The sequence below is a fragment of the Marmota flaviventris genome, chromosome 18 (assembly GCF_047511675.1).
Source record: "Marmota flaviventris isolate mMarFla1 chromosome 18, mMarFla1.hap1, whole genome shotgun sequence".
Classification (NCBI taxonomy): domain Eukaryota; kingdom Metazoa; phylum Chordata; class Mammalia; order Rodentia; family Sciuridae; genus Marmota; species Marmota flaviventris.
The window spans coordinates 5,885,479-5,912,013 of NC_092515.1; the positions used below are offsets into that span (position 1 = coordinate 5,885,479).

Genomic DNA, 26,535 nt, shown 5'->3' on the forward strand with positions numbered 1-26,535 from the left:
CGAAAGCAGTGTCCAGGGTTAGGGAAGAGAGACAGAAAGACTGACAGACAAGAGGGAGGTAGCAGGATTGCAACCATGCCCCAAACCAGCTCGACCCTCAAATGGACCAAACCAATCTTTAGGAAATAGTGTTTCTTTCTTTGGGGTGGTGTTAGGAAAAATATATGTGTTTTTATGACCTTTTCGGTTTTCTAAAAGTTACAGTAATTGGCAAACAATGAAACTTCAAGGTATTCAAAGAAGGAAGAGAACAGGATGCACAGTTAAGACAAAAAAATCAGTCCATACAAACAGACTTGCAGATGAATTTCCTACTGGAATTATCACTCAAGGATTTTCGCTATGATAAGTAAATTTTAGAACAAGATGGACTTAATGGAGGAATAGAAAGGCTATTTCAGGAGGGATTTGAAACTGTGAGATAGAACCCCACTGAAATGACAGACCTGAAGATATAATGTATGAAATAAAACAAGTCACTACATGAAAATAAGAGCATACTGGACACATCAGAAGATTCAGCAAAAGATGACAGGCCAATAGAAGTTACCCAAATAGATTTTAAAAAGAAAAAGTTGCAAAAATTAACAGAGCTTTAATAACCTTTAAGAGAGCATCCAACAATCAAACATGCATGTATTTGGAGTCACAGAAGGAGGGTCAAGGAAAAGGTACCTGTCTTTATTCAGAGAAAACATGATAAAAATCTAGTGAAATCTATGTACAAACCTACTAGCAATAATAAGTGCATTAGCTACGTTGCAGAATATTACACAAATATGCAAAAATCAATTGCACAATTGCACAGTAGCAATCAGAAGTAAACAAAATAACTCCATTTAAGATAGCATCAAAACTATGAAAAATTTAGAAATAAATCTGACAAAAGATGGGAAAGATATACAGTTAAAAACCACAAAACATTTCCAAGATTAAGAAAAGCTAAATGAATGATCATAGATACCCAGTTATTTGGACCCAAAATTTAATAGGATTAAGAAGTGCATCCTCCAGTTGGGGTTGTGGCTCAGCAGTAGAGCGCTCACCTAGCACGTGTGAGGTTCGATCCTCAGCATCACATAAAAAAATAAATAAATAAAAACAAAGGCATTGTGTACAAGTAAAAGAAATAAATATTTTAAAAAAAGAAGAAGTGGTGCATCCTCCACAAATTGACCTATAGATTCAATAGTCCCAAACCAGGAGGTGCTTTTGTTGTTGTTGTTGTTTTGGAAACTGAAATATTAATTCTAAAACACACATGGAAATGAAGAAAAAAGAAAAAAGAATTTAATATGTACACAAACTAAGTAGAGAAAAAAATTGTGTTGGAACACTTGGGACTTGGGTATCTTTGTGTCTGTGAATGTGTCTGTGTGCTACCAGGGATTGAACCCAGAGGTGCTTAACCACTGAGCCACATCTCAAGACCCCACCCCCCTTTTAAAATATTTTATTTAGAGACAGGATCTCGCTAAGTTGCCTTCTTTGAACTCGCGATCCTTCTGCCACAGCCTCCCAAGCCACCGGGATTATAGGCATGCGCCGCTGCACCCAGCTCCAGTTTATTTTATTTTTAAGTTTTATTTTCAGACAGGCTTAAGTTGCTGAGGTTGATCTCAAACCTGCCTCGGTGTCCCAATCTGCTGGAATTACAAGTGAGCACCACTACACCCAGCAAACACTTGGATATCTATATTCAGAAAAATTAATTTGGGAAAAAATCATTTGGAGCCACAATACTGCCATATAAAAATTAACTCATAGTGGATCAGAGTTCAATGTAAACCTAAGCCTGGAGAACTTCTAGAAATGAGGAGAAAACCTTTCCAACCTCAAGTTAGGCAAAGATCTCATACATGCAATACCAAAACCATTGATAAGTAGGATTTCATCAAAATGAAAAACTTCTGCTCTCAAAGAGACTCTTTCAGGAGAATCAAAAGACAAGCGGCAGACTGGCCCAAAATATTTACAAAGCATACATCTGACAAAGAACTTGTACTCAGAATATATACAAAACTCTCAAAATTAAATAATAAGAAAACCACAACCCAATCAAAAGACAAAGGATGAAGGAACAGACACTTCAGCAAAGAAGATACGTGGATGTCACAAAAGTCAGGAAAAGATACCTAACATCATCGGCTGTTAGGGAAATGTGAATTAAAGCCACTACACATCTATTAGAAAGACTAAGGTTCCCTCTGAATAGCCCCAAATTGGAAACAATCCAAACATTGTTCATCACTAGGTTAACAGAAACACAAATGTGGTTTACCTATACAGGAATAATACTCAGCGATAAAAAGGAATAAATTATTGATACATGCAAACATATGGATAAACTTTAAATGACTATTATGAGTCAAAGATGCCAATCCAAAAATAATTAAATGAAAAGAATTTATAGAAAATTCTAGAAGTTGCAAAAAAAATTTATCAGAGCCTGGATAACCTTTGGAACAGTGCTAAGCAATCAAAACCACACATATGTGGTGTCCAAGAAGAAGAAGAGTGGACCAGAAAAATATGTGAAGAAATAATGGCAGAAAACATCCATGTAACAACAACAGAAAGCCCTTAGCTACAGGAAGCTCAGCAAGGCTGAAGCAGGACAAATACAGCCAAGACTGTGAGAACCAAAGATCAAGAGACAACTTCTAAATCAGCTAGGAAAACATCACCTTCACTGCAGGGAAATGATGATTTGAATGACAGCTAACTTCTCACCTGAAACAATGGAGGGCAGAGGTGACAGACAGAAGGGCATCTTCAAAGTGCTGAGAGAATAAAAGTGCTCACTTAGGATTCTATACCCAGGGAAAAGATCTTTCGGATATGAGGGACATAATGACACGGCCACTCTGCATTTTCTAGACTAACAGAGAGGTTGGGGATTTGCCCAAAGCTCCACAGCAAGAAAGGGCTAAGCTGGGTTTTCTCTTTGTTTGTTCTGGGCACCAAGGACTGAACCCACTGAGCCACATCCCCAGCCCTTTTCATCTTTTGGGACAGGGTCTTGCTAAGTTGCTTAGGGCCTTGCTTAGTTGCTGAGGCTGGCTTTGAACTTGAGATCCTCCTGCCTCAGCCTCCCAAGCCACTGAGATTACAGGCATGTGCCTGGCTAAGCTGGGTTTGAATCTCAGGATCGCCTGATCTTAAACCTATGGCAGTCTGTGATTTTTATTTCATGCTCCAGTAGCCAGAATTATTTTATTTATTTATTTATTTTTGGATACTGGGGTTTGAATCCGGGAGTGCTCTACCACTGAGGCATGTCCCCAGACCTTTTTATTTTTTTATTTTGAGACAAGGTCTCACTAAGGTGCCTAGGCTGTTTTCAAACTCACAATCCTCCTGCCTCAGTTTCCCAAGTTGCTAGGATTACAGATGTGCACTGGCAGGTGGTCAAATTCTTAATATCATTCCCATTTTCTAGACGGATGCCATGGTTTGGATCCAAAATGCCCCTCACAGGCCCATGTGTCAAAAGCTTGGTCCCAGCTTGTGGTGCTACTGGGAAGAGGTTGTGGAACCTTTAAGAGGCGGGGTCTAGTGGGAGGTCTTAGGTCACTGGGGGAACAGTGGGACTCAGCCCTTTCTTTTTTCTTTTCCCTGCTCATGAGGTGAGCATCTTCCTCCACCATGTGCTCCCTGCCATCATGTGCAGCCTCACCACAGGCCCGAAAGCCTGTGGTGGCTCATTAGGCCAACTGACCATGGGTGAAACCCCCAAAACCATGAATGAAAAGCACCCTTTTCTCCCTGCAGTAACAGAAAGCTGACTAACCCTCTAACAACCTGAACTCTGGAGCTTTCCGTGTAATTTTTATTTCTCCCTCCGGCTGCCAAACGCTCAATATGATGCCCACCTTCTAGGTTGGTAAACTGAGGCCGAGAGGGGGAAAGCAACTTGCTTGAGGCACTCAGGGAATCTGCAGGACAAGTGAGATGTGTTCTTCCATTGAATCTTTTTTTTAAATATTTTTTTTAGTTGTCGATGCTGAGAATCGAACCCAGTGCCTCCCACATGCCAGGCAAGTGCTCTGCCACTGAGCCACACCCCAGCCCCCGTTGACTCCTCATGGCACCCTCTGGGGTACTGAAAGGGTGCTCCTGTATTTCAGTACCCAAACCAGGACGTCCCTGAGAATGTCAGGAAGCACCGCTAATAATGATGCTGGGACCAGAGGCGAAACCAGGACAGACAGGGTGTCCCACTTTATGGAGGCTCAGGGGAAGAGGCGCCCGGCCTCCAGTCCAGTCACGGAGCTGTGCGTCACCTAGCCCCGACCCCTCCCAGGAGCCACGGGGAGCACAGACGAGCTTGCAGATTACCTAGCCAGGTAAACTGAGGCCCTCACCTGATCGAACTTGCGCTGCTTCTTCTCCAGGGTGCTCACGAGCTGCCGCTGTTGCTCCAGGTCCACGGTGACATCGTCCAGCTCCTGCTGCAGCCGGCGGCGGCCCCGCTCCAGCCTTTCCACAGACTCTGTCTTTTCTGCCAGGCGCTGGGCCAGGGCCTCTGCCTCTCGGGCTGCCCGGCGCCGAGCCTCCTCCCCTGCCTCCAGTGCCCCGGCCTCTTCCTCCTGGCGCCGCCGCCAATCTGCAAGCTGGGGAGAGGAGAGGGAGGGAGGGAGGGAGGGTCGGCAGCTGTCGTGGCTGTGAGCAGCCAAGGACCTTGTGAGGCCCCATTTCCCAGATGAGGAGACTGAGGCGTGAGGAAGGAAAGGAGTCATTCTACTGGGCTCCTCTGCCTCAGGATCGGGTTGAGGTTCTGAGTACTATGAGCCCCAGCTCTTTCAGGGTACCCAAATGACCTCTGGCAGGACCCAGGGAGAATCAGATCTGGCTTTGGTCTTGGGGAGCCCCTAGTCTGAAGGGGACGACTGAGTTAGATTGACGGGGGCTAAGGTAGAAGGTATAGGCTTCACGGGATCCCACAGGAGGATTTCAGGATCCGTTTTGAATATTTGGAAGAGACTTCCTGGTAGAGGGGCACTTGAGATGGGTGTTGAAGTGTATGTAGGAGTTTGACAACTGAAGGATATTTGGCAGCGTAAGTCATCACTCAATCATTTAACAGGCATTTCTCGAGGCCTGGACTGCTTGTTGGGCTGTGCTGGGGACCCAGATCTAACTCTGCAGTTCCCCTTTGAAGTGGCTGAAAATCTGGTGAGTAGTCAAGACAGTCCCAGCCTCAGGGGCCCAGCTGAGGGGCTTGGTCCAGGGGTACTGGGAGCAGAGCAGGGCCGGCCAGTCTGTGCAGGAAGAGACCCTGGGCATGGGGAATGAGCTGGAAGGGCAGACTGGAGGCCAGGAGGGCCTGGAGGGGACAGGATGACCGGGGCTGGGGCTTGGTGGACACGGAGCTGGCCAAGGGCGAGTGAGGGGGAGTCGGCAGGTGGGTGGCGGGCTGTCCCTTAGCTGGGGACCCCAGGCAGAGGGGGGCGCTGTGCCTCCCTGTGGGGTGCTGGAGTCACCCACCTGGGCCTGGGCCGTCTGCAGCTCCCGGCCTGTGCGCTCCCTGGCTGCGGCCTCCTCCTCCAGCTGCTCCCGCAGCCCGGCCACCTCGGCCTCCACGGCCCGCACGCGGGACCCCAGGGCCAGCTTCGCCCTGGTCTCCTCCTGCAGCAGCTCCTGTGGGTGGAGAGATGACGGAAGTCAGGCGTGGCCGGCACAAGGGCGGTGGGGAGGGTGCCGCGGGGCGGAAGGGCCGTCACCTGGGTGTCGTGCAGCTGGGCTTCTGTGCTGCTCAGCTCCTTGCTCAGGCGGATGGCTTTGGACTCGGCCTCGCTCAGGGCTCCCGACACGTTCTCCAGCTCAGCCTGTGGAGAAGAGGGCGGTGAAGCCTCCTGGCGACTTCACCCACACGTCCGAGGGCGCCTCGGAACAGCAGCTCCGAGGGTTCAAGACCAAGTGCGGGGGCAGCAATTCCGCTCCCAGGAGGTGCCCACGGGGCGAGAGGCTCCCGGCAGCCTGGACCCAAACGCCCTCGGACAATGAACGGGACAGCTGCACAGGAGATCTGGGCCACCAGGGCCACCTGGACCACCCGGGCCACCGGTGTCAGCCAGCAAGAAAGCAACGGAGTCCTAGGATGTGCCGTGGAACAGGCCACGTGGCTCGCGGCTCAGCTTTGGAAGAGCCACAGAGACAGGGTCGTAGCTGCATGTGTAGGACTCAGAGGACCACAGATGGCAGTGAGGACCACGGGTGGCAGCAAGTACCTTAGGGTTCCTTCTGGGGCTAATGACAATGTGTAGAGGTAGATGGTGGCGATGGCTGAGCAGCTCTGAGGACTGGAGAGTGCCCCTGGGCAGGGACTGGTTCCAGACCCCACTCACATCCAACTCCGGGATGCTCAAGTCCCGTTTATGTAATGGGGCCAGTGTTTTCGGGGAACCAACCCACGACCTTTATTTTTAAAGCCGGGAGTGAACCCAGGGGTCTTAACCACCGGAGCCACATCCCCAGCCCTTTTTATTTCAAGATAGGACCTCCTAAATTGCAGAGGCCGGCCTCGAACTTGCAATCCGCCTGCCTCTGTCTCCCGAGCTGCCGGGATGACAGGCGAGGGACACCACACCCAGCTACTGATCACACCACTTAAACCAGGAATTAAAACTGCACGGTACTGGTGGTTTCCCTGGAGGAGCTGGGGCTACAAGTCATCTTCGTTTTGCTTGTCTGTGTTCTCAGTAATGAACAGGTATAGACTGTTCAGTTTGAAACAGAATAAAATGAAGTTTTAAAAAACGGGCTTTGCTTCGAAGGGCTGCAGAATGCTACTACGCTCACGCTGCTTCGTGTCCCTCCTCTGGACTTTTCTAATCAGACTATGAATTATTCAAAGGCAGAAAAGAGAAGAAGAGCTTGGGGCTCTGGCAGGGTACACTCCAAAGGGTCAGGCACGCCTGGGACTGGACTTCAGTTCTGAGCGACTAAGGGCAGTCAACGGTACTCTCTGGGCCCCAGCTTCCTGGTAGGTAAGATGTGAACAGTTTTCTCTCTTAAAAGTGTTGGACATGCAGTTACTGCTCACCCATTCCCAGCCACCAATGTGTGAAGAGCTGGGAGTGGCAACAGGGTTGATGTGGACCAAACACAAACCCAGAGAGAGCAGGCATCTCTCTGAGGTCACACAGCAGACACCACCACCACCCGGCCACCCCACTCACCTGGGCTCGCTGCAGCTTCTCAGCAGCCTCCACTCGTGCCCGCTCCCCGTCGCCTGCCCGGCCCTGCACTTCCTGCAGCTGGGACTCCAAGCGGCGTCTCCTCTGCTCACCCTCCTGACGGGCAGTCTGCAGGCTGCTCAGCTCTGCCCGAAGCTCAGACACCTCTGCCTCCAGGGCCAAGCGGGTCTTCTCCCACGCACCTTTGCCCTGTTGGGGCAGGAGACGGGCAAGGTGTCTGAGCATCCCCCCCACCGGGCCAGGACATGCCTGTCCCAGGGCCTTTGCACTGGCAGTTTCCTCTGTCTGGAACACACTGCTCCAGAGGTGGCTTACTCGCGCCTCCCTGGGTTTTACTCAGATGCCACCTCCTCACAGAAGCCCTCCACAGCTGTTTAAAATCACAGACCTGCACCTTGCCTCTGGGACCCTTCCCTGGTCACCTTCACCTTCCCAGGGCCCCTGCTCCCCCGAGACAGATCGTGAACGAGTGGAGCCTGCTGACTCTCCTCTCCTACAAACACAGAGCCCCTCCAGGTGGGCAGCACGGCTGTTGTGACCCTCCTCCAACCCAGGTCACACCCTCCCGGCCCAGCCCCAACCCACCCTCCGGGCCTGCTCCAGCTGCTCCGCCAGCTCCCCCAGAGCCTGGCCGTGGCGCTGCCTCAGCTCCTGCACCGCCACCTCGTGAACGCGAGTCTCTTCCTCCAGAGCCTTCTTCAGCTCGGTCACCTCCTGTTCCCTCTTGGACCTTTTGTTGGGGGAAGGATGACAGGGACAGACTCTCAGGATAGAGGGTGGCAGGTCTTTGGGGGAGCTGGCTGTGGCTCCTGTTCTTGCTTCCTCTGAGGGCACAGGCCTCACTCCACACCACCCAGGAGATCTGGGTGGTGATGCTGCACGGGCATGAGGCTCTGAATGTGAACTCCTACTCGTCATGCAAAGCCCTATTCAAAAGGCCCTCCTCAGGCAGGTCTTTCTGGACCGTCTCGCACAGACCTGGTTTTGGGCCTTCATTTACTATTCCCCGTGCCGTGTCACTGCATTAAAGCACCTGTTGCCCTGGACTGGGTCTGTCTCTGTGCCCAAGCTGGCACAGAGCTGGTGCAGGTGAAGACCTGGCTCTCCATCCTCCTCCCACACCCTGCCTAGCCCCTCACCGGAGCTCCTGCTGCGCGTTGGTGGAGTCCAGCGTGTCCTCCAGCTCACCACGGAGCGCCTCCAGCTCCTCGCCCAGGTCGCGGCGCTGCTTCTCGGCCTTGGCCCTGGCTGCACGCTCAGCCTCCAGGTCCTCTTGGGCCTCGGCCAGGCCTGCCTGCGCCTCCCGCAGGGACTTGAGCAGCTGGGCTCGGGCTCCGCCCTCCTCCTCTGCCCTGGAGGTGACAAGGACCATGGGGGTGGCACAGGGGCAGACAGAGGCGAGGGATGGTTTCTGGGGCTGAGAGGCCAGATTTCTGGGTTTGGGGAGTGGCCAGTCCTAGGTTCAGACCCCGGCTCTGCCATGGGCACGTGACTCAGTCCTTGGGCCTCAGTTATCCCGCTGTGCTGTGGGAATGTCACCCATGGTAATCACAGGTGAGGCTGGCAGAGCCCCCTTACATCCTCTGCTTTATTGTCTCTTGGAATGCTCCCGCCAGTGGACGAAACTGGGGCTCGAGGGGGAGAGCACTGTCCAGGCCCATGACCCTCCAGAGGGTCCCTGGTGGCCCTGGGCAGCACCCCTGCAGAACTCTGCATCGGGACAGTACTTGTTGGGGGTTCAACACTCAGTGCCACTCAGGCCGGGCTTGCCGTCCCTGTTTCTGCCTGCATGGCACCTCGGAAGCACAGGCTCCTGTGCTGAAAGAGGCCTGAGGATGGGGCTGTTGCAGGCTCTGCGACACAGAGGGGAGAGGAATGCTGGGAGCTTGCTTCTACCTTTGGAACTGCCCGAGGCCCAGCCCCGCCTGGATAGTGGTGGGGAGTGGGGTTGGGAGGAGGCGGAGGGTGGAGGGATGGCCGAGTGAGCCCCTCTCCTTTCAGGGTGATGGAAACGTGGGTGCTTGCGCCACACTGCAGAGTGCGCTTTGGAGTGGCGGATGCTGTGCGGATTCCACCACAAAACAAAACAAGCAAGAGTAATACAAGTAGGAGCCAAAACACCCGGTGTCCAGGGAGGTGTGGGGTGGGTGATTTCCCCCGCTAACCCTAGGGTAGCTTCTGCAATTGTCCCTGTTTTAGAGACGAAGAAACCAAGGCTAGACAGGTGAGGTCACGGGTCCAGAGAGCGGAGGAGCCAGGATTCAGCCTCGAGGGAGCACGTTTTTACGCACGCGCGCGCACACACACACAATCACACACACAGAGTGTAGTAGTGATTCTAACACACATTTTTCACATTTTAACCTCTCTGAAATGAGAGTCACACCCAGAATCGAAGGTGTCTTAGCCTGCGTGAAGCCCAGAGCAGAAAAACACTGGGAACCCCAGGAGCGCCTGTGGCATACAGCAGGCTCCAAACTTTTTTTTTTTTTGAAACTCGCTCAGTTTCTGGGGTGGCTTTGAAGTCACAATCCTCCTGCCTCACTTAGCCTCCATAGCCACCAGGATTACAGGCGAGCCACACCCAGTAAATCACGCTGATTCTAAGCAGCTTGGGGGGAGGCTGAGGGGGCGGAGCGTTGTGCGCCCAGCGCTGCAGGGTCCTTCCTCTTTTCCTTGCCCGATGGCTTCGCACCCCTGCTACGTGCACTGGGCAGAAGGGACGCTGCAGCTGGGAGGGGCTGGGGTCTGCCCACAGCGGGGAGAGCTCCCGGGTCCGCACTGCGCCCCTGCTGCTGGCCCTGCCACGCCCACCCGCCCGCACCTGGCCAGCGCCGCCTGCAGCTCCTCCTCCTTGCGGCCCAGCTGGGCCCGCAGCTCCTCCGCGCGCTGCTGCTGCTCCACCATCTGCTCCTGCAGCTCGGAGCTCTCCCCATCCAGCCGCCGCTTCACCTTCTCCAGCTCCTGGCGGCCCTTCTCCTCCTTCCGCAGGCGGTCTGCAGGCGAGAGGTGGGCCATGCAGCCGAGCTCCAAACTCAGGTGGCCAGGGATCAAGCCTCCCCGGAAGCCACCTCCTCCTTCCAGGCTCCCGGGTCTCAGGGACCAATTTCTCCAGACCCCAGCCGGACCTGAGCTCTGAGTTGCCACTCCCGCCTCCGAGGAGCCCGGCCTCCTCCCTGTGCTGTTTCCTTTCTGATTGAAAGCGAGCAGCCAGGGGCAGAGGGACAACATGGCGAGGTAGACAGGGACAGTCAGGTGGACAGTGTGGGAGCTGCCAGCCCCCCAGGGAGGGAGCGAGGGTAGGATCTGAGATGCTTAGGAACGGGGGGGGCACTGGGACGCCCTCCTGTCCTGGGCCTGCTTTCCCACACTTAACCCATGTGACCGCTGGGTGCACAGCGCAGGAGGCTTGCCTGAGGTCCCCTTAGAGCATGCGCGGCCCTCAGTCCCCCACTACGTGCATGACGCTCACCCTCCATGTCTGCAATTGTGGCCTCATATTTGAGTCGCAGCTTGTTGAGGCTCTTGACCTTCTCCTCCTCCTCGGCCGCCTGGGAGGAGAACTCGGCCAGGCGCTCTTCCAGCAGCCGCCGCTCCTGAGGGGTAGCGGAGGTCAGGGGGTCAGGAGCGGTGCCAGCCACACAGGTCCTCACCAGTGGCTTCTCCCAGGCTCATCTGCGTCTGGAGCGTCACCTTCCTGGTCGCCCTCCTCTCACTCCTGCCTCCTTTGCCCTATTCCCTGGCGCCTCTGGGCTCATCCCCTCCCCCACGAGTTCAAGGCTGTTAGCTGCAGGACAGTGACTGTTAGTTCCACTCAGGGACACTGAGGCTGCTCCAGCCATCGCTAACATGAACACCATGGCCACCGGCACCCAGTCGGCTGCACCCGCGTGTGAGTTCGGGATTCTTGCACTACTCAAAGGATGGTTGTGGACCTGCGTGCCTGGGCGGGCATGCAGAGCCTGGGGCCTACAGACCAGCTGGACCAGGATCTGCATTCAATGAGCTCCTCCCCCGACTCCTGTGCACATTGGAGTTTGAGGACCGTGGACTGGGGAGTGCTCTCCAAACCCTGAGTGGTTTTGGAAATGCATGCAATGGGCTAGCACGGTCCTTCAGGACAAGGGGGGTGCTCAGGGTGGAGCTCTTGGACGGCACTAGGAGCCGGGTTCCATCCCAGGCACACAGAAAAGGTAGAAGAATAGAATAGAAAGGGTCAGAGCTGGCTAGGTGGTCCCCACACTGTCTTCCTGTCACACTGCTCTACACCTCCACCCTGGACCTGTTGCTCTGCACAGTCCGTGGGATGTAACTCCCAGTCCCATCCAGACTGGGTTTGGCCATGTGACTTGTTCTAGCCAAAGAGGTGGTGAATGCAGTGCAGGTGGGAGGTTAGAGGTGCTGTGAGGTCTGGTCTGACCTGGTCTCGTCCTTCTCCCATGAGAAGAGAGAGCCCAGGTTGCTGCTGGCCTCTGGCGCACCTCAGCCTGAGGCTGAGCCCAGCCGGCCCAATCTCCGCAGCATTTTTGTTTCTGTTGTTTCGATGGGATTGAATCCAGGGCGCTTAGCCACCGAGCCACATCCCCAGCCCTGAAGAGTTTTATTTTGAGACAGGATCTCGCTAAGTTGTTTAGGGCCTTGCTGAATTGCTGAGGCTGGCTTTGAACTTGCAGTCCTCCTGCTTCAGCCTCCCACATCACTGGGATTACAGGCGTGTACCACCACGCCCGGCCGAGAGATGGTTTAAGGTGTAGGAGAAGCACTTTTCTCTACGGCTGTTTGGGTTTTGCTTATAGGTGTCCAGAGCTCGTTCTAGCACCTGGACCCCAATTCTTCATCCCTGTCACCTGGCAGACACCCCGACCCCACCCCCAGCTCCCAGGGCCCCACCTTGCTCAGCTTGGCATTCTGATCCTCCAAGAGCAGCAGGTCCTCCTCAAACTTCTTCAGCTTCGCCTCTGTCGTCACCTTCTCCAGCTGCAGCTTCTGCCGAGCCCCCTCCTCCGCCTCCAGGTGGGTCTCTAGCTCCTGGAGGGAGAAGGGAGTGGGCAGGGCGCCCCGCAGACCTCTGGGGCTTGTGGTGCAGACAGGTCCACACCCTGCGCAGCGCCAAATCCTCACTGCCCTCCCCACTTCCTTCACTGGTTCACAAGCGTATCTAAGGCCTGGGGAGGCTAATGGAAATCACATTCCCCCGAGTGCACTGGGGGATGCAGATCGAGGCCGCCGGTAAGCATAATAAAGACACACACAAATCATGTAGACGGGTACTGACCACTCTGCTCCCTGGCCATCTCCCCTCCTGATCAGGGGACCCGGCACTTGCAGCCTAACCCTGAGAGGACGTGTCAGTTCCCTGCCATGAAATGATTCTAGGGAGCTGTATTTATGACTCATGAGCCGCTGTCAATCTGGTCTGTCCCTGCAATCTTTCAGGTACCCTGAGTTCAGTGTCCCCAAATTCTAGGGCACGGTCCCTCCCCCACCGAGGAGTTGAAGAGGAGGCCATTAAAACGCCACACAGCTCTTGAAATGTGGCCATTGTGGCTGGGGAACCAAATTTTCGACTTTGTTTATTTGAAACTTAAGACCAGACACTGTGAGAAATCTAAAGTGTCTGGAACAAGCTGGGTTTGTGAATCTACTTTTTTAAACTGTAGAAGCTTTGAAATGTAAGTATGGATCAAAAGTTTCCAGTGAAAACACAGCGTCCAAGTTGAGACAGGCCTTGAGGGTGAAACACACTAAATCTTGAGGAGGAGCCACGGAAGTGAAGCTGCCTGTGAACGCAGGAGATGGAGAGAGGCGCAGTGCTGAGGATATCACTTGAGTGCCTGGACCCAGCCATACCTGAAGCTTACATGTTTTAGGGTCTACCCTAAAAAAGTCATTTGGAGCTGACTTTTTTTCGTAAATTCATGGCAAAAGAAACATGATATATAGAAGCAAAGGCGGTTGGGGTAGACAGAAGGGTCCAGGGAGATGGCGGGAAGTCGAGGCCAGACCTGGATGTGCTGCTGCAGCCTCCTCTTCTCCGCCTGCAGTTGGCGGCCTCGCTCCTCCTCCTCGCCCACGCGGGCCTCCAGCTCCGACAGCACCAGCTCCAGCTCCTGCTTCCGGGCTGCCAGCCGCCCCCGCGTCTCCTCAGCCTCCGCGCACAGTTCTGCCTCCGCCCGCAGCTGCTCCGCCAGGCGGCTCCGCTCCTCCTCCAGCTGGGGAGCAGCGAGAGGTCAGCGGTCGGTAGGCAGGGCTCCCAAGGTGGCCCTTCGTGGAGCGCCACGACCTTCCTGTTACCGAACTTGCTTTGGGGGCAGGAGTGGGTGGGAGGCGCCTCCTCGGGTCGCCCTCTCAGAAGGACCTTCCTATCGCCAGGGGGGGGGGGGGCGCGCATCTGCATCTGTCTCTCCACCTCCCACCGCCCATCGGTCCCCAGCTCTGTCCCTCCTGTCCTAGACGCTGCCCTGGCCCCTCCTCCCTGTCCCCACAGCCCCGCAGGCTCAGATCTCACCCTCTCCGTCCTGGATTTTTCCTCTCCAGCCCCTTCCTCAGGACTCCTGGCCAGTCCCCCCCCTTTCAGTACAGACTCCAGCTACCCAGCGAGAGCCGGTCCCACCTCGCCTTTCATTTCATCAACTAACTGCGACTGCGACCCAACCAAAATAATTCAGAAAAAGTCAACAGAGCCCCGCGCGGTGGCGCACGCCTCCAATCCCAGCGGCTCTGAAGGCTGAGGCAGGGGGATCTCGAGTTCAAAACTCAGCCTCAGCAACTCAGCGAGACCCTGTCTCTAGAGATAAAATACAAAAAAGGGCTGGGGACGTGGCTCGGTGGGTAAGTGCTCGGTGGCTTAATGCCTGGGACCAAAAATGAAAAATAAAAATAAAAAACCAACAGAAAACTACCCCAGAAGCATTTCAGATAGGAAACATGCGGCAAACACTTTAGAACTCCACCACCTTACTGTCCTCCCATCCCACCTCTGCGGACTCTGCGACCCCAATCTGACCCCAGACTGCAGTTCCGCCCTCAGGGCGCTGCACAGCTGCAGTCCACCCTGCTGTGCCCCACAGTTCTCCCGGCAGCCCCGTCCTGCACTGGGGCTGGAGCAGAAGCTCCGCCCTTCACAGCTGGCCGCCCCGCCCTCCTTTCCTGTGGCCCTGCCCCGTCGCTCTCTTGACCACGCCCCGGTGGCCCCGCCCACCACCCGCCCCTCACCTGTGCGACTCGGCCCTGGAGCTCCCCTACTTCCCGGGCGCTCTGTTGCTGCAGCTCTTGCACTTTCTGCAGCTCCTGGGCCCGCGCCTGCAGCACCTCGTCCTGCCGTGTCACCTGCAGCAGTGGCTTCACCTAGAGAGAGGGGAGGGGTGATGGATTGGTGGCTCCCATGGTGGGAGGCCGCTTGGAGGCCCAGGGGCTAAGCATTCCTGGTGCTGTGGGAAGCCCCCACCTGCTTCCTCATCCATCTAACGGCCCCTACTTCACAGGGTGCTCCGATTATCCTCTTTGTAGGCTGCACGCCGTGGCGCACTCCTGTAATCCCGGTAACTCGGGAGACTGAGGCAGGAGCCTTGCAACTTAGCAAGGCCCTAAGCATCTCAGCGAGACCCTGTCTCTAATCAAATACAAAAGGGGGCTGGGGATGTGGCTCAGTGGCTGAGTGCCCCTGGGTTCAATTCCTGGTACAAAAATAAATGAATAAATAAGTTACCCCTTCTAAAGAGTGTAAAACGTTGACAGGGACATAGCAAGCCCCATTAAGTGCATTAACACATTTGTTTTCCCCCTGAAGTCATCCTCTGTGGCCTGTGGCCCCTGCTCCTCTGTGCAGTGTCCTAAACCCAAAGTCCAGAGTGGGAGATGCACTTTACTTTGCCTGATGTAGGTGGGAGGGACAGGTGCAGGGTCTGCACCACGTAACTGCAACCAGAGTCTCACCAAACTGCTCCGGCCTTGCTCAGTGGGATGCACTCTGGCAATTTTGGTTCTCTTGTTTTCTATTCAGTTTTACACAACTCTGCTTGATATCTTCCCACTGGACCTGATTAAAATCTCATTGACAACCCTAAACAACAAGCTCAGGCGGGCTCCTTCTGCCCTGGATCCAGCTGTAACTGAAGCTTCCCTGTATCTTTTAACCATGTTGGCTTGAGTCAGATTTTCTTGTCACTTGCTACTTAAAAAATCCTGGGTAGGGCTGAGGTTGTGGCTCAGTGGCAGAGCACTTGCCTAGCATGTGTGAGGCACTGGGTTCAATCCTCAGCACCACATAAAAATAAAAAACAAATAAAGGCATTCTGTCCATGCACAACTAAAAAAAAAACCCTGGTTAACAAAGGTTGCACGGATTCTACAGATACAGAAATCTGAGGCTTGAATGGAAGAAGTCACTGTCCAGGTAGACACTGTCATCCGGCCACTCAGCCCCCCACCCTCCAGCTGCCCTCACCTTGATGAAGAGCCGCCACCACTGCCAGTGCCTCAGCTTGAGGTAGGCCGCACAGTTCCTCTGCATCACCCTCAGGGCGCTCTGCTGCTGCTGGCGCCTCTGGAAGGCCCTGGGCGGGGATAGGCGATGGAGAGTCCCTTTAGCAAGGGGCTGGAGCTCCTTCCTCCTGCCCATTCCTAAATGCCCAGGGTGTGCGGCCTGTTCTGCTGTAGGTGGATCTCGTTAGTCCTCCTGTCCTCAGCTCTCTCTGCCTGGCCCAGAGCCCCAGTCCCAGTTCAGGTGACATCCTCCTGACCTAGCCCCTTCCCCACCTCTTCCCCCGCCTCCCATCTCCCACCCTCTCCCCTGTGTCCACCCCAGCAGGCCCTCAGAGGGATCTTCCTCCATCCAGAGCTGGCCCTCCCTGATCCCAGCCCTCCCTGGCTCCCCAGTGCCCCCCAGCCTGGTGTTTGGGATTCCCTCTTCTGCTATGCTCGGCATTCTCTGAGCCACCTTTAAGGGGGCAGGAGGCACCCCCAAACTTCCTGCATCCTAACACATGCCAGGCCCCGCACCAAGGGCCTTTACCCCAGGCCTTCTCTGCTTCAAACCTGAGAGTCCTGCATCCTGGGAAATCAAGACCCATGCAAACCCAGGAGGGCTGGGCCACTCCGCTGTCTTCAACAGCACTTGGCCACAGGACCAAGAAGCCAGGGCAAAACTCCCCTGAGTCCTTCCACCTTTGTGTCCCACCCCCCCCCCACACACACACACATACACTTAGGGTCATCTGGTCAACCTCTCCCTGACCTGCCCTCAGCCAACAGGTTCCTGAGGAACGGCAAGACCCCCACCTACGAGCCAGGTATCCCCGGGCAGCTGCCTGGAAGGATACGATGATGTCGGTGACCTTCAGGTCCCGTTCCTCTTCCAGCTGGGCCAGAACCCCTGCCCGGAAGAAGATCTTGCTCTGTCCCACACGGTAGAGGTTGGGGTCCAGTTCTAGGGCCTGGATCTGTGAGGGATGAAGGGGTCAATGGGGCGGGGGAGAAGAAGGGGAGGATCAGGAGGTGGAGGAGGGGAGGTCCCAGTTCCCCCTCCTGTGTCTGGGTCCCTATGTGGGCAAGTGGGTGGGCACAGCTCCCTGCTGCGGCACACTCACCATCTTCTCACAGGCCTGCTTCCCATCCATAAAGCCCTTGGGAATGGCGTTGGGCGTCAGGATCTCATACCTGTGGTGGGCAGGGAGGGCAGAGGAACAGCGTTCTAGCCACCAAGACTAGATTTCCTAAACTGGCCAGGAAATCAGTTGTGCAAAATACCCCACTGCTAATTTTTTTTTCATATTGATCACATGTTAAAATCTTTGGATGCACCGGGTTAGATAAGAGTTAGGTAAGAGTGTTAAAGCCAGTCTTGCCTGTTGCTTTTACTTTTTAAAAACGTGGCTACTAGAACGTTTCCAGGGCTCCATGCAGCACGCGTTCTGTTTAAAGGGTGACGCGCTCTCTGTGGCTTGGGGGAGCACACTTTTTGTTACCCTTGCTTATCAGACTCCAGCCTGTTCTGCTTCCGTGTTAAAGCGCAGGCTGCGACACGCTGGGGTGAGTTCAGTCATGATTCAGGGTCCCTGGTCCCAACAGAGGCACGACATGCCCAGGTCCCTAAGCGTTCTGCGTGCTTTGTATGGAGGGCAACTGAATGCGTACTGTCCTCCCAATTCACGGAGGAGGACACAGGGACTCAGTGTGTCCCTGGTCCCAACGGCCCCACTTCACAAGTAGCTTTGAGGATACTGAAGCTGCGGGGGCTCCCACACCTGCGCGCCACTCAGCCCCGCCACGGGCCAGCCCGCTCACCGCTGCCGGAACTCCTGGAAGAGGATGCGGTTGGGGAAGCCCTGGCGGCAGATGCGGATGCCCTCCAGGACGCCATTGCAGCGCAGCTGGTCCAGCACCAGCCGCGGCTCCAGCTTCCCGGCCTGCGGAGAGGGAGCGGACACGCGGGGTCGGCGGCGGCCACAAGGGGGCGCCACGCGCCGGGCAGAACCAGCGGGCGACGAATCGAAAACGGATCCCGTGTAGGTGCGGCCAAGGACCAGCCCGGGCCTTTACCCCCATGGGGCCGTCCTGCCTCCCTGCGCGGGCGCACTCACCCTCTTCTCGTGGTTGGGGACGATGCAGCGAACAAAGCTGGGGTTGGTGTTGCTGAGCGTGGCCATGAGGCGGCTCAGGGATTCCTTGTAGAGCTGTCCCACCGTCCGGAACATGCCGCGGCGGGTGCGGCCGCCTGGAGGGCCGTCCCCGAGGCTGCTCACCTGTTCCAGCCCCACGATGCCCTCCACTGTGGGCGGCGGAAACAGAGAGGGGGAGTCCGGTCAGCTTGAAGGAGCTGCGCTTATGGGACTTATGGGACCTGGAACTTTATCATTTCATATCATCATAAATGCCCAGGGCACACAGCCCGGGAGGTGGCTCTTGTCAGCCCCATTGGATAGAAGGGCAGATTGAGGGACCAGAGACTGTGCAGGAGGTCACACGGCTCAGAAGATTCAGTGTGCGCCCTCTCCAGCTCCCCGGGATCTCAGATCCCTCTTCTCAAGGATGAGATGCTTTCTTCATCAGACACGCGGCGTCTGACGATGCGCCTGAGGATGCCCCTCACCTACGACTTGTAGAGACTCTACTCTCCCTGGTTGTGCTCAGAGCAGTTCACACACAGCTGCGTGTAAGCCTAGGGTCATTCCCATTTTACAGAGGAGGAAACTGAGGCCCAGAGAGGGAAACAGGGAGAGCAACCCCAGTGCAGTAGCAGGAGCATGGAACAGTGACACCTTGAAAATGTGATAAAGACAGTTGTCACGTGTGACCTCTGAACAGGGCACAGTGCTTCCCTCTAAGCTCCTTTTCTAGAAAGCTTCAATTTCTCAGTAACCTTTGACCTCTGTTGCCACTTGGCGAGGCCATTTCAGCTAGTAACATAAACCTGACACACCTTTCTTCTGTGTCATCTCACATTCTGTGCACTGAATCAGGCCGGGTTCTCAGAAACCTGCAGCCGGGCAGAATCTGACGTCCTGCGAAACTCAACCCACCTAAAGGCCATCAGTGGTCAACTGGATAATCCAGCCTTAGGGCAGGGCCTGGAGTGTGACTTGTTCCTCCCTGGGTTCAACTCTCCCCCACTCTCATGCTTTCAGTCATTTTCAAAATGATAATTATCAAGTGCTTAGAGCCTAGGGAAGAAGTAAGGTTCTGTGTTCAAATCCCAGCTCCGCCACTTAGCGGCTGTGTGACTTTGGGCAAGTTACTTAACCTTTTTCTGTGTTTCAGTTTCCTCATTTGCATAATGGGGGTAACAGTCCTAACATCCTCCTCACTGGGTTGTGAGGAGGATTCTGGGTGTCGATCATAAGAGAGCTTCATATCATGAACAGCACATAGTAAGTGTTCAAGAAACATAACTAAAAGAACAAATAAAAAATTAAAAACAAAAAAAAAAAAAACACAGCTTTACCATGCTTGTCTGTACTTTCCTTGAGGGTCAGTTAGACACTGGAAACTGCAGAGGGGGCCGGCCTGGGGGGGAGCGGGAGGGAGAGACCTCCAACAGAGAGGAGAGGGGCTGGATGATGCTCAAACCAAGTCCCCAGCCCAACAGTCCACCCTCCCTGTCCAGCAGCCTCACCCATCGATGCACAGGGACACCCACCCCCTGGCAGAGGAGTGTCGGAGCCGCGCCTCCCTGCAGATCCTGGGGGTGACGGGGGGAAGGAGCCAAGGAAGGAGAGCTGCTGGAGGCCCCCGTGTTCTGGGGAGTGAGGGCAGATGAGAGGGAGGGGAGATGGCAGAGAGATGCATGGAGGGAGAGAAGATGGCATGAAGAAATAGAGGAGAGGTCGTTAGTCAAGAGCACAGAGCAGAGCAGGTGGGAAGCCTGAATGTTGGCCATGAGATTTTCAAGTCCTGTTCACCTTTATATCTACCCACTGAGGGAATCGGTGTTGGCTGACAGGATGAATGTCCTCTATGGGCCTTGAGCATGAGGGGAAAACTCTCTCTTCCTAGAGGCTGTGTCTGTCTGTTTTTAATAGGGATCCCTGTCAGGAGCTGCCCTGGATGCAGATGCCTTTAAGTCCCGATGCACTGGCTTCTGACCAATTATTGCCTGCAGTCTGGCGGTGCAGTGCCAGGTCCCAGGAACTTGGGCGTTACCCCAGCTCATATGACAATGTGGCTCCAGGTGTAGGCGTCACCCATGGGGATGAGCTACCCTCACCTGTTCCTTTGTAATCCTACCTTTGCCCTTTTTGGGACAGAATGTTCCATGGAACCTGCCCTTGTGTGTCCCCTATATAAGAATAAAGAATTCTGGTGGCTCTCTCTCTTTCCATGGACCCCTAAGGTCACAGAGCCAACTCCTTACCATTATTGAAAAGGTTCTTCTGTGTGTTTTTGTGCTTTGTCATTTTCTTAAACTACTGGCATAGTCAAATTTTGTGATCCCAGCATGAGGTCGCCAGCTAGGACAGATTGCGATATATCTCCTATTTCCCCAGGCTTCCAGGAAGCTCAAGAACTAACTTGATGCTCCCAGCACACTTGTTAGTTCAGCCGCTCAGAGGACAGCTTATCTCATCTACCTTTCCCCTGGCTGCCAGGATGCAGTATGCCCAATTCATGATCCAGGCTGCTACACTAGACGTGAATACCCAAAATGGCCCCAATTCCATTCCCTTCCTCACTTGGAATCCTTTGCCTGTGACGTCTAACGCTTTGAATCTGGACTGGCCTCATGAGTGCCTTTGTTTAGGAGAGCTTGGAGGAAGTTCGACTATACCAGCTCCCAACCTGGATTCAGGAAGCTTCACAGCCTCCACTTTCTCTCATGAGCTAGGCACACACTGGATGTGAAAAATGTGGGCTCACTGGGGGATTTGTGTATCCTTGAGGGGGCACCTGTTTTAAAGAATAGCAGGGGAGATTTTTCAGAGATGATTTTCATAGCAGAATCTGAATATCAAATGCTGCTTTTCACTCTCTGGTGTAAACAATACGAGACACAAAAATCAAATTCTTCTTGATGACATCAGCTCATAAGATGAAGGCATTGTGTGCTCTTTTTTCTAGAAGCAGCTCACCTCACTTATTTTGTTTTCTTGCCTAATTGCACGGGCTGGTACTTCTACAGCTACACTCTCCAGATCAGTTAAAAGGTTATGGCAAATTCACAAATTCAAAATCAAAATGCTGGTTCTGCCAGTTTATAAAATCATTTCTCAAACCTGCCCTCAAGATGAGGACAGCAGACAAAACATCTGGTGAAGGTCAGGATCCTGCTATGAAGGCACCTGACATTGCTGCCGATGCCCCCAAGCACATGGATGGCCAAACTCTTTCCTTGTTGGAGCAGGAAAACCCCGGCAAACCATATCTCAGCCTGTGGTTCCTCTCCTCCTCAGGGGCTGGAAGGGGACTTTGTAATCAAGTGAAGAAAGCAAAGACCCAAAGCCAATGAGCCTACAGAATCCCTTTCTAGGTTCTCTTGTGGTCGTTAATCCCTTTTTAGTAGAATCTCCTAATTTATTTTAGGGAACGTTTGTCTACAAGTATTCCTACATATGTTTATACATAGATCTACAAATAAGTTTCTCTCTTCCATTAGAATATCCATATGCAACTTGCTCTCCATATCTGCAGGTTCTATATTCATGGACTCAACAAACTGTGGATTGAAAATATTCAGAGAAAACCTCCTGAATCCATAATCAATATTTACAGCTTTTTTTTTTTGGTGGGGTGTGTGTGCCATTATTCTCTAAAGAATACAGTATAATAGTTATTTATACCATTTATAATATATCAGGTATCATAACTAATTTAGAGATGACTTTAAATATATAGAAAGATGTGTGTAGGTTGTATGCAACTAATACTCCATAGTATACAAAGGACTTGGATATTCACAGACTTTGGTACTTGAAAGGAATGCAAAAACCAAGTCCTAGTGAACTGAGGGATGACTGTACCTATTTCTTTTTCTGGTCTGATTGCATAAGCTAGTATTTCTAAAAACAGTGATTGACAGCAGGCCAATCAATAGTAGACATCATTGTGTTGCTTCTGATGAAGGGAGTGTTTTATCCTTGAATGGGATGCTGGTTGAAGATATCAACCAAATGACACATCCATCCGCCACTAACTGGAAACACTATCTGTGAGCCCTGGGCTCTGGGTCTGAGCAGAGAGCTCATCAAAATGGCCACACTGTGAGCAGGAAGAGGGATGTGCAGGCACCCAGGGACAGGCCCTAGGAAGGTGGTCCTCACCGTCCTTCCAGATCTCTGCCGTGAACCGGTCGGTGCTCTGGTGAAGCAAGGCTGCGACATTGTCATTCAGTGGATCCATGTTCTTCATCAGCCACTCGTTGGCCTTGTAGTCCACCTGATGGAGCCAGAGAGAGACCATGTGTCTTGGGCTCACCAGCTCCCTGGGCGGCTGAGCCCCATGCAGCTCCCAGGGACCAGAGCGTGGGCGCCACCTGGTGTCTGCAGTGGGAACAACATCCCCTACCCTATCCGCCTGTGCTCTGTGCCTGGAGAGCACAACCCACCTTCTGATGTCCTCTCTTGGCTGCCAGCGCCCCCTCCTCACTAAGACCACAGACCACATCCAGCCTGCAGCCTCTTTCTATTAAAGTTTTACTGGATACAGTGTTCTTTTGTGTTAGCAGTGGCTTCTTTCATGCTACAACAAAATTGTGTCGCTGTGACAGAGGCCATCGACCCACAAAGCTGACGCTATTGCTGTCTGGCCCTTTACAGAAAACGTCAGCAGGCCATTCTGATGGAGCAGTATTCTCGTGGAGGCCTCCTGGCCTTCCTCTTAACGTAGCTGCCCCTGTTAAAGTTCCTGCCAGGCTTACATCCTCACAGCCTGTACTAGTATCCCTCCCAATAAGGAAGTTTGTGAGGTCAGAAACCATACTTGACTTATGTCCCTAGCTATGCTCAGCACAGAGCAAGGCACACAAAAGGCCTTTGCACATGTTTGCTGAATGACTGAAAAAAAGGAGACACCCTCTGGTGAACTCCTACCCATTCCTCAAAACCTTGCAAATATCCCCCCTGGAGGAAGTTTTTTTCTGACTTCATCGGAGTCCTGGCTCCTTCCTGGGCTCTCCTGGCCCCTGTTTGTCTGTGACTAGAAATCAGGGGCCCTGCTTTCCCTCTGTGTCCTCCCCACCCCTGCAGCTAAGTAGAGACCCCTTGATCCCCACTCCTGCCCACTTGTCCCAAGGCCATCCCCAGCCCCCTACCTTGCCTGCATAGTGCAGGACACTGAAGTCAGCCTGATCCCGCAGGTGCCTCGGGCGCTGGAACTTGGGGTGGCTTCCCTGCTCCTGGGCTACCTTCTCCACAAATGACTTGTCCGTGGCCTTGGGGAACCAGCATTCCTCATCCAGCAGGGCCAGGAGTCCGGGAGGGTTGGCCTGACCATGGACAGGAGGGGAGAGTAAGACAGATCCCCAAATATTGGCCACTTAGGTTGCTGCTGATTTTTAGGTCCTACAAGCAACACCTGGGCCTAGAACCAGATGTGAGGACAATAGTCAGATTAGTTCATGAACCCAGTGACAAGGCCCTGTGGCAGGGCATTCCGGGTCCCTACTGCCTCCTGGTGGCAGGGCTCTAAGAAGCACCAATGGGGGCGCCAAAGCCCCCAGAGCCCCGAGGCCAGGGCTGGTGGGTGCAGAGGGCACCAGCCGGCGCAGCTCACCGGGCGCTCGATGAGGTCGATGCAGGGCTGCAGGTCGAGGCCGAAGTCGAGGAAGGTCCAGGGGATGCCCTCGCGCTGGTACTCCTCCTGCTCCAGCACGAACATGGTGTGGTTGAAGAGCTGCTGCAGCTTCTCGTTGGTGTAGTTGATGCACAGCTGCTCGAAGGAGTTGAGCTGCAGGGAGCGGCACAGGGGTGAGCGGCACAGGGGCAGACCTGAGAGGGACCGTCGCCCAGCCAGAGAGGGACTGGGGTGCTGCAGAGACCCCGAGGGAAGCGGCAGCGGTGGAGTCTGGCAGCCCCGTCCCAGCACAAGCAACAGACCTGGAAGATCTCAAAGCCCGCGATGTCCAGGATTCCCAGGAACGAGGCGCCCTGGCGGGGGCTGCGGTCCAGAGCACGGTTGAGGCGCAGCACCAGCCAGCGGAAGAGGCGCTCGTAGGTGGCCTTGGCCAGGGCCTCCAGCGCAAAGTCGGCCTGCGGACGGACGGGGACGCAGCACCGTGAGGCCCCAGCCCGTCCCCAGCCGTGGAGGAGACCGTGGTTGGGCCCTGAGTCCTGGCCCCTCGAGCTTCACCCCCAGCTTCTTGGTTACGAACGTCACCAAGAACAGCCCTCCATGAAGGAAGCCCCACTGCTGCCAGCGATGGGGCCAAGTGCTCCCAGCAGGCCAGCTCACCAGTCTGGCCCATGCCTCAAGTCAATTTCCATGTCGGGATTAAGAGCTGGACTCCGGAGCCAGATAAACTGGGCTGGAATCCCAGCTCTAACACTTAAAGGCTGTGTGACTTCAGACATGAAAATAAACCTCTCTGTGCCTCAGTTCCTTCATATGAAAATTGGGTACTAACAGAAAAACCCCAGCTAACAGTGGAACCGGGGTCCGTATCACTTCCAAACTCTGTCTTCCCCAGCTGGGGCCTCAATGCCAGGCCCCGCCTACCTGTTCCTTGCTCTGGGCCTTTTGCACATAATCTCGGCCAACTTTGATGCGGGGTGTGAGCAGGGCGCGGGAGAAGTCGGTCACTCCCAGTCCCAGGAGGCGGCAGAGCTTTTGCGCAGCTGAAGAGAAAGGAGGAAGGAGGAAGGAAGACCCATCAGTACCAAGGGGGGCTGCGGCGGCGAGGGGACGGAGAGCCGGGGCCTTCTCCGTGGGGTGTTTTCAGTCCTAAGTGTGATGTTCCGGCCCAATCACTGTAGGAGCTAGAGAATTAATAACCAGACAGAATGACCCAGGACGTGAGCAAAGACTACGCTGCTCATCACACCCTTGTTCCTAACGGAGGCCAGCGAACAGCCTAGAGTTCAGCGACTGCGGGTAAAAGAAGGAGCAGGATAGGATCCTTTGCAGAAACACAACCTAATTCTAAATCAGTCCTTTTCAAGCCAGGTGGGGTGGTGCATACTTGTGATCCCAGAGGCTCAGGAGGCTGAGGCAGGAGGATTGCAAGCTTGAAGCCAGCCTCAGCAACTTAGCCAAATCCTGTCTCAAAGTGAAAAATAAAAAGGGTTGGGGATGTGGCTCAGTGGCAGAGCACCCCTGGGTTCAATCCCCAGTACTGCCAAAAGAAATAGTAATAAAACATAAGTCCTTTTGATTTTCAAATGTGTTTTACCAAGAAAATAATGGGGGGGGGCGTTATATTGGGAAATAGTTTATGAACTCGAATAAAATGTGCAATACTTTGCAATTTTCATTTAATTCTAAAATGTCTTAAAAGAATCATGCAAAGTCCATCTTATTTTTACAGGTTAAGAATTGCAGGGAGAAATGCACGGACAGCACAATGCGGGGCAGGAGAAGGGCGAGATTGTGCCGGAAGGGAGTTTCACGTTTCTGGGCTAAACCCATAATAAAGAAATGTCCTCAAGCCTCTGTCACTTCCATCATGGGGAGCAGTTACTACAAATGCTCAGCCTCAGCATTAAAGATAAATGCCGGAAGGAAATAGCATCAAAATGTCACTGGTCATTACATCTGAGAGGTGAGGACAGGAGGATTTAAATTTCTCCTTTGGTGTGGGCATGTGACTGCAGTTTCTAATCCTTTTTTTCTTTCTTTCTTTCTTTCAAGATGCTGGGGATGGAACTCAGGGCCTGGAATGCTAAGCCCTAGCTCTACCCTGAGCCATGCCCCAGCCCAGCATTCTGATCCTGCCGGGTCTCTGTGCATTCCACGTGTGGAGTTTCAGAGCTAAATGACGGGACTCAAAACAGCACGTGGTTAGCAGGCCGTGGGGCACTACGCAGCCACCAACAGAGTGTTGTTCATGGGTTCTCAGCCTTGTGGGCCCTGTGGCATCTGCTAAGAAAGCCCACAGAGTGCTTCTCTGATTTATGTTTGCAAATGCAGAAATCAAAATTGCACAAATTTCAAAGGGGACCAATGACAGAGATGTACAGCTCCACCGGTGGACCCCAGATTAAGAAATCTCTGTCTAGTTAACCTCAAAAGTTGCCCTCAATGCACTAAGAGGAAAAAGCAGGTTTCCAGATAGTTTGTGAGGTCTGGTCCCAATTTCATAAAGCAAAAATCTGCATGTGCATGGCACCTTTGCTGGATTCTTGACTCAGCCCTGAGGGCCCCAGATAGTGTTGCCCGTCCCACAGCCCACAGCCTGCTGGGGTCGCCCCGCTTCCTCAGATGCTCTGGGCTGGGCAGCTTTTGAAAATGAGCCCAGAGGATTTTATAACCAGGGCAGAAGGCTCTTCTGATCTCTAGGGGGAGCCATGTGAAATATGACCATATTTCTGTGACAATCTACATCCACACTAGTACAGATATACAGCAAAGCCCAGAGAGCAGTCATTTCTCAGAGATATGATTACAGGCATTTTCTCTCTGTCTCACCGGGGTTTTCTCCTTCCATCCTGTATTGGTATGTAATGATACAGAAGCATAGATATTTTCATTTTGGTTAAAAAAAAAAAAGGAATATTGACTATAATTCTGCTTTTGAAAAGAAAAAAAAAATAAGGCATATAAGCAGAGGGCACAGTCCTGGAGGAGATTTGCCAAAAGCTACGGGTGGTTCTCTCCGAGGGGCCGGTGGGCAGGGCGCCCTGCTGCTGGGGTCGTGGAAAGGCTCAGCGAAGCTCAAGCTTTTCCGAATGACAGGAAGCGCGCGGGA

At 53.6% G+C, this 26,535-nt stretch overlaps 1 protein-coding gene across 2 annotated transcripts in view; it reads right to left on the reverse strand.

Annotated features, from left to right (window-relative positions):
* Myh14 (myosin heavy chain 14) overlaps positions 1-26,535 on the reverse strand; it is a 72,665-nt gene that overhangs the window by 19,320 nt on the left and 26,810 nt on the right. For both annotated transcript variants that reach the window (XM_071604224.1, XM_071604225.1), the window contains exons 11-31: positions 24,348-24,466; positions 23,729-23,881; positions 23,406-23,579; positions 22,945-23,118; positions 21,956-22,070; positions 17,783-17,970; positions 17,487-17,608; positions 16,790-16,859; positions 16,482-16,642; positions 15,649-15,757; positions 14,418-14,549; positions 13,208-13,414; positions 12,093-12,230; positions 10,675-10,798; positions 10,027-10,198; positions 8,342-8,554; positions 7,788-7,932; positions 7,185-7,391; positions 5,727-5,831; positions 5,491-5,643; positions 4,368-4,616 (exon numbers count right to left, since the gene is read on the reverse strand). In XM_071604224.1, the coding sequence (XP_071460325.1) occupies positions 4,368-4,616; positions 5,491-5,643; positions 5,727-5,831; positions 7,185-7,391; positions 7,788-7,932; positions 8,342-8,554; positions 10,027-10,198; positions 10,675-10,798; positions 12,093-12,230; positions 13,208-13,414; positions 14,418-14,549; positions 15,649-15,757; positions 16,482-16,642; positions 16,790-16,859; positions 17,487-17,608; positions 17,783-17,970; positions 21,956-22,070; positions 22,945-23,118; positions 23,406-23,579; positions 23,729-23,881; positions 24,348-24,466 (3,230 nt within the window). The remainder of the gene's footprint in view (positions 1-4,367; positions 4,617-5,490; positions 5,644-5,726; positions 5,832-7,184; positions 7,392-7,787; positions 7,933-8,341; positions 8,555-10,026; positions 10,199-10,674; positions 10,799-12,092; positions 12,231-13,207; positions 13,415-14,417; positions 14,550-15,648; positions 15,758-16,481; positions 16,643-16,789; positions 16,860-17,486; positions 17,609-17,782; positions 17,971-21,955; positions 22,071-22,944; positions 23,119-23,405; positions 23,580-23,728; positions 23,882-24,347; positions 24,467-26,535) is intronic.